The sequence below is a fragment of the Gobius niger genome (assembly GCF_951799975.1).
Source record: "Gobius niger genome assembly, chromosome: 4".
NCBI lineage: Eukaryota > Metazoa > Chordata > Actinopteri > Gobiiformes > Gobiidae > Gobius > Gobius niger.
This window is the reverse complement of record NC_136855.1, coordinates 29,660,640-29,668,150: the sequence shown is the minus strand read 5'-3', so window position 1 is coordinate 29,668,150 and position 7,511 is coordinate 29,660,640. Positions and strand designations below refer to the sequence as shown.

The following is a 7,511-nucleotide window of genomic DNA, read 5'->3' as shown; positions in this document are numbered from 1 at the left end:
CGCAGTCGCATCCCATGATATTCATTAAGTAACTTTAACTACATAGACTAACAAGGTCATCACATGTTTCTTAGTGCAGTTCAAGCATCCAATATTTCAGTTCATAACAGCGCCCATCATTGTGCGGAAAATGACGCGCGTGTCTCTAAAAATAAGACTCTCTTAGCCTCACAGTACTCGGTTTCTTTGTGTTGCAAACGTTAAACATCGCCACGAGCGCGGATGTAAAAGACCGACCATAATATTATTGTATTTTTTCATGTAGGCCCATCTAGTCTTTTACTAGAAATTACCCCAAATCGAGCTTTTATTGTGAATGCACCATCCAGCTGCTTTGTCGCTAACTTGTCGCGAGAGAAAAAAACGAGCTACCGCCGCAACAAAACACAATGCCTTCTTTTAAAAGGCTATCCCGGTGCGTCGGGGCTTTAAAGAAATAAATGCCAATGGCCGTGTGGAGGCTACCCATGAGAAAAAAACACCATCGACTCAGATAATAGCCGCACAAGTCCCCGGCGGACAATGGGACTTTTGAAGCCGCTTCTCGGACTGCTGTGGTTCCGCTCCGCTCTGGTCTTTGCAGGTGAGGGACAACAATGCAACCACAACAACGCTGAGATTTTTTACACCGATGTGCAGTTTGTGTGAATACCGATGCACAGTAAATTATCATTTCTATCACCTGAACTCCATCTTACGTATTATTATTATTTTTTCTTCCCTCTGCCAGTGTATGATTTTGAATAAACCGAGCTTCACCATCAAACCTCTCACTCAGCAGTGCAAGATATTTTACCTGCTAGTTTCTCGCCTGTTTCTCGTCTCTCGGTGAGACAATACAACACAACAGAGGGATGTGTTCGCCGCTGCATGATTAGTGTCTGTGGAAATGCAAAGCGATCGGTGTAGCGTTGAAACCAGCGGAGCTATTGATCTGTGGTGACTGAACGATCAGGGTTAGTGTGGAAACATGGATGCTCTTTCACAAATGTGGTGCTGCTTCTATCAGCATTACATCACTGCTCACTGCAGTCAGCCATCCCTCTGTGTCCGTATCCCCATCCCCAACTTTACACACCCTGGATTATTCACTGTCTTACAAGGAAAGGGTAGAAAGAATATCCTAAGCTTATTGTCCCGTTCTTAATTGTCATTTGTTGACATTGAGAACATGTATGTTGTGTAGGCTAAAGGAGATAGGTTATGTCAGAAAATTATTTAATGATTTGATGCCTGTTTATTTAGTCTGTTATTGTGTGTGGATTAGAATATATGGTTATTAATTTGACTATTGTTGAACCATATAGATAAATTAATGAGCAGTGGAGATGCACTCTAGCTTTTTCTAAAATTCCCCCTTAATGTAAACCTGTCAAAGGGTTCCATAAACCTGTCTTATTGCACACTTCTGCCTTGTGAGGATGGGAGTTTGCTTGATCAATATCCATCAGAGCCTCAGACGCTTCCTCCCACTCCAACTTTCACTCTGCTGACTTCACTAATATACTTATGCTCAAATTGTGTGGATTCAGTGATCTGATTTCTGTTTAGGTTTATGCACGAGGTCTTACTGGCCGCTTGTGATTGTGATTAATCATATTATTATAGTGTTATTACATTACATACCTGTTTGAAGCGTCCTCCTCCTAGCTTTTGCCACTTGATTTTTGATTAGTATCTTGTTTTCTTGCTCTCCACCTTTTTCTGTGTTTTTTCCCTTGAGTAATGGAGTGATGTAGTTGCCCTAGCAGCCGGTTTAACTGCTGCCAACGAAGCCTTTGGGATCTGCTCTAAACTAAGGGGCCGATCCTGAGTACACCGCTGCTTTTAAAATCAACAATAAATCATTTGTCAGATGTTTTATGTGGCATGAATAATGTTTTTGCATGTTCTTGTCTCCAGCTGGCTGCAGTGAGCGAGTTGAGGTTCACACAGAGCGGAGGGGGGTCATTTACAGCCCGTCCTGGCCTTTAAACTACCCTCCAGGAGTCAACTGCAGCTGGCACATTCAGGGAGGCCAGGGCGAGGTCATCACTATCAGGTACTGTACAGGACAACCAGTGCATTTTACATTTTAGCGTGACAATCATCATTTTCTTACTGGACATTATTCATTTTTAAGTTTTCGTAACTTTGACCTGGCTGAGTCTAAGCGGTGCTCAGGCGACTGGCTGGCCCTGACTCCAACATGGGAAGGGGAATCAAGGCTGTGTGGCTCTGTGCTGCCTCCACCGTTCATCTCCACCAGGGGGCGCGTTTGGCTCTCCTTTCACTCTCAGGCAAACAGTTCAGGGCAATCCCAAGGCTTCCGGCTCTCATATATCAGAGGTACTTGATTACAATTATTAAAATGATCAAAGTGTAAGTTCATAGCTGGACAGATCTTTTTGTATTTGGTAGCATTTAATTTCTCCAATGTGTTTGGATGTCTCTTTTGAAGGACGCCTTGGGCAGAGCAGCTGCCAGTCGGATGAGTTCTTGTGTGGAAATGGAAAGTGTCTTCCTCGCTCGTGGAGGTGCAATGGTCAGGACGAATGTGGCGATGCGACAGATGAGCGCAGCTGCTCCCCTCCACCCACACAATCCCAGTTTGGCCTCTGCCCTTTCAATTCTGTTCCTTGCACTCAAGCCCAGTCCACCCGATGTTTGCCAGCATCTGTGCGCTGCAATGGTGTTCGGAACTGCCCGGATGGAACGGATGAGCTGGGCTGTCCTGACACCACGTGCGGTAAACGTCTGGGCAACTTCTACGGCACATTTGCGTCGCCAGATTTTTTCCGTCCGAACAGAAGTGCAGCGGCAGAGCTCAGGTGCTCCTGGCTGCTGGACACACAGGACCCTAAGCCCATAGTGCTGCAGCTGGACCTGCAGCTGGGTCCTGGGGACTCTCTCCATGTGTACGACGGGCTGCTGCAGCGTGCAGAGCACCTCCTGCAGGTGCTGTCCTATCACAACAACAGACGGCCCGCTCTACTGGAGTCCAGCCGAGGACAGATGAGTGTCATGTATCTGGCACAGCCACACAGCCCAGGACATGGATTCAATGCAACTTACCAGGTGCTTGTTCAGTACATTAATACACTCACCAGGTGCATTCTGCATGACCCTTCTACTGGCACTTGCTTACACATTATAGTAGCATTATGTATATTACAGGTTACACTTTTTTTGATTAATGTGACCTTTATTACTAGGATTTTACACATTTACATACTTAAACCACATTTGACAGGTTACACGACCCATTTTACCAGAACAGCGTGGGGCAGTATGTGAGGAGCCTTCTCAACCATACTGTACCAATGGGCCATGAGTGAGTTCCAGTTCTGTGCATGAAATAAGAAAACTCTCCCACTTCCTCTGTCGCCACTGTTTTAGAACATAACCTGTTTATCATAAAACTCCATCAAACTAAGTAATAATTGGAAAAAACATTTCCTTTACGTGACATTCATAGTGCTTTAGCACCACTCAGTTTTTGAAGCAATGTCCATGCGATAGGTTTATATGCGTCCACTGATATTGCGTTACTGTTTTATTGTGAAGTAGATTTGTGGTTTGTGGTCCTAATCGTGACTTTGTTTACATACTGTAGGTCAAAGGCTACTGCTTCCCTGGAGAGCGCCCCTGTGGGAGTGATCAGGGCTGCTATTCTGAGCGCCAACGCTGTGATGGTTACTGGCACTGCCCTTCGGGACGCGATGAAGAGGGCTGCCCCATCTGTCCTGCGGGGGAGTTTCCCTGTGAGGGCACAAGCGGCGTGTGCTACCCAGCTACTGAGCGATGCAACAACCAGAAGCGCTGTCCGGATGGGTCAGATGAGAAGAACTGTTACGAGTGCCAGCCAGGAAACTTCCACTGTGGCACAAACCTGTGCATCTTTGAGACGTGGCGCTGTGACGGCCAGGAGGACTGCCTGGATGGCAGTGATGAGAGGGACTGCTTGGCAGCTGTTCCCAGAAAGGTGATTACTGCGGCCCTCATCGGCAGCTTGGTCTGCAGCCTCCTACTCGTCATTGCTCTGGGCTGTGCACTCAAACTGCACTCCCTCCGGAACAGAGAGTACAGGTGGGTCGGCTGCTTCTCTTCTTTTCAGACTTTATTTAATTTTGTGTTTTATCTTAGGATCTGACTTAATTTTCAGTGTACATTGGAAAAAGGGCTCCTTATAGCCAGCGTTTTCTGTTGTGTATGTTCAAAAGCAGGAAATTCTGGGACTTTGCCCAATCAAAACTAACTTCATAATTTATATCACCAGTGATTTAAATGGTTTAGTTTTTTGCTTGTTGATTTGGCAGAAGATGGCAATTTTCAGTGCAATATTTCTTGTTATATTAACTGATTTTGTAATCGGGTATGCTGCAATGTTCAATGGATTATGCGTTTCTCTTATTGTTTATTCGTCTGTAAATCACGGCCTTCAGAACTCGTGAAGATAATGCCATGTCCCAGACGACACGTAACAAGCATGTATTCTGTCTTACTTTCCTTTGGGGGATTAGCAAAGTCTTGCTCAAATAAATATATAGTTAAAGATTATGTGGCAGAAAACCAGTTGCTCGAAAGTGGAATTCTGTGAGTACAGATCCACCAGAACGAGCATGTTACTGTGCTTGTAGCTCATTTCTGGTATTATAATGTTATAATATTGTTTTATTCTCCTCACTGTAGATCATTTGAAACTCAGATGACACGAATGGAGGAGGATTTTGTTCAGAGAGAGGCTCCGCCCTCGTATGGTCAGCTGATTGCTCAAGGTCTCATCCCTCCAGTGGATGATTTCCCAGTGTACAATCCCTCTCAGGTACACCATTCCCTCTTAAAGACTCTTACACATTTAGCCAGTAAAGTGATAGCCAGTCAATACCCTACCTGCCAGAGTGTTTTTTTGCCCTCAGTATAGACCTATTTAGTATATAAATGCATATTTCTATTCTCCACTGTAGGCATCTGTGCTGCAGAACCTGCGGTTAGCGATGCGGCGGCAAATGAGGCGCCACTCTTCTCGTCGTGCCTCGTCTTCGTCATCCCGGCGCCGTCTGGGACACCTGTGGACTCGTATCAGAGGCCACGCCCCTCTGCTGGACTCCCCAGGACCCCCGCAGATAGCCCTAGGGCTGCACAGCTACAGGACTGCGTCCCATGGCCCGGCTGGGTTTGGTGATGAGGCAGTGGCAATGTCACACTCCTGTTGTCATGACAATATCAATCACCAGCCCTGTATGTCTGAAAGCCCCACATCCCCCCTGTCGCCTCAGTCAATGGACAGTCCAGAGGAGGACCTGTTCAGTGGCAGGAGTACACATTCTGGGCCCACTACACCGGGGCAGAGTGACCCCTCAGTTTTCTGTGGCCCAGTTGTCACCCCACAGGAACCTACTGCACCCCCACACCCTCGGGTGTCCAGAAAACTAGTGCTGGAGCTTGCTGTAAATCTTAAGGGAGTTGCAGTCAGGCGCTACTCCCCTCTGGGGCCCTTGTCTCCGATGTCGCCCCTGGTCCTGTCCAGCGGCTCTCAGACTCCTACATCCCAGCTGGACTCTGAGCCCTCACAGGGCTCTCCCTCGGACACAGAGCTGACTCCTGAAGTGCCAAACAGAGGAGTTAAACCATGCAGAAGGCGAGGAGACAGGCGCCGGTCGGCCAGAGCGGGATTGTCCTGAGAGATCTTTTGGAGGGCAAATGTCCTATTTTTCTTTACTGTCCTCTTTTCAAACATGATGCAGTATGTGTTCCACTGCATTGACCTTGCAGTGAAGAGACCAAACAGCAATTCCCCAGTCATCCACCAGATGGCACACTAGGCACATAAAGCTTGACCCATGCAACATGAGATCTCATTAGTTCATTTTGAAATAAGTCAAACCAGCATTTATGGTTCTCACAGCTTAAATCATTGCAGGTAAAAAGTCATACATTTGTGACTCAGAGCCATTAGCACCGCTTCAACTGTGAGCCATAAGACCACTGCATCACAACAGACGTTCACACGTTTGACTGGAGTTTTTCCTCTAAGGACTGGAAATGTATCTCTGTTGAAGCTAATGGATTCAGTTAACCCTTTTTAAAAAACATTATGAATGACATCTCTTGAATGACTGATTCATAAACTGTACATGTCTTTGAAAAAGCCAAACAGTGGAATTTACATCTTAACAATCTTTCTTCTTATTTATTTGTCAGTAATTTCTGTGCACTATTGTCCACACTTAGTGTGGACTAAGGGGAGTAAATCATAGCTGTGGAATTTATTATGTCTCAATTTCTGCAAATACCTCTATTTTTGTGCTGACATGATGCTACTTTGTTCTCTCTGCCTTTGCCAATGAAGCTTTACTTGATGTGTTTTATAAAACTCAACAGTCCAACATTTAATGCTGCTTCCCCTTACATCATTGTAGGATTAAGAATGTACCAGTCTTTTTATCAGCCAGTGTCTTGATGTTGCAGTTTGTTTAATTTGTAAAAAAAAAAAAAAAATGCTGACTGTGCCATGCATTACTCTTTGTTTAACGGCTGCTACATGTGCCATTATTAACACGTGTCCATTATGGAAGTGCAGTGCTGTACAGCTTTAGAATAGTGTTTTTTTTACGTTTACACTTTAACGTCCAAAGTCTTGCAGCTGCTTATCATTCATGTGCAGATTATGCCTTAATGTCCTATGTTTGTGCAGTTATTTTATTTCTTGAATTAAAGCTGGGGTACCTGATTTTTCAAAATCAAAATATGACATTTTTTGTTTGGGCCCAACTCGTTTCCAGCTCTCCCAATCCCTCCAGCACATCCAATTTGTTCTAGCAAATTAATTGTATGTTAAATTTCACTCATTTCGATTATACTTCTATCTTCCTTCACTTAATAGAAATTTGGTGAAGACAATGCAACAATTTACTTTAACATTTACTCTACAACAACAACAAGTCAGGTACCCCAGCTTTAATTAGTGTGAGCATTTGCTTTGACAGATAAAATTCTCACCTGCCATCTGTAAATGCAATGATGTTGGTACAGCAAACTAGTCCACTGCAGTATCACGGATCTCTGGGATTATTAGGACAATATGCTCTGTATAAAGACCAGTAGCCCACACTGTTTGTTCAGGTGTTGACCATGAAAACATCATACGCTGTTATGAATTACGTGCTACAGACACTTGTTGCTCATCAGGGGAGATAAGGCTGGAGTCTGTAGGACCGTCTGCTCGCACAGTGCTTCCCAAACCCGAGACTGATAGAGTTCCCAAAAAATCCTTGGACTATAATATCACTTAAGTCAAATGGGTTTATTTAGCTGAATGATCCATGCATTAAATGTGAGATAGATATTTGGCTGAAAACAAGACAATTTAAGACAATTCGCCCAAATCCTGTAGGCCAGTGTAACACCTCATTTGAAAGCTAAGACCTACAAAACTAAATGGATCTTTTTCCTCACATCATCAGATTTTTTTTCATCACTTTTTTTGTTGGGCAGTCATCTCATTTTTGTCAAATATTCGTGACTTTTTT

General features: G+C 44.6%; 1 protein-coding gene across 1 annotated transcript; it reads left to right on the top strand.

The window, feature by feature from the left end:
* The first annotated feature begins 364 nt into the window (after window positions 1-364).
* lrp3 (low density lipoprotein receptor-related protein 3) lies at window positions 365-6,797 on the top strand. Its single transcript, XM_079555161.1, has 7 exons — window positions 365-583; window positions 1,903-2,041; window positions 2,123-2,328; window positions 2,441-3,057; window positions 3,596-4,068; window positions 4,672-4,804; window positions 4,947-6,797. Exons 1-7 carry the CDS (start codon window positions 523-525, stop codon window positions 5,661-5,663), a joined length of 2,346 nt encoding a protein of 781 aa, XP_079411287.1. The 5' UTR covers window positions 365-522; the 3' UTR covers window positions 5,664-6,797.
* Window positions 6,798-7,511: the final 714 nt, after the last annotated feature.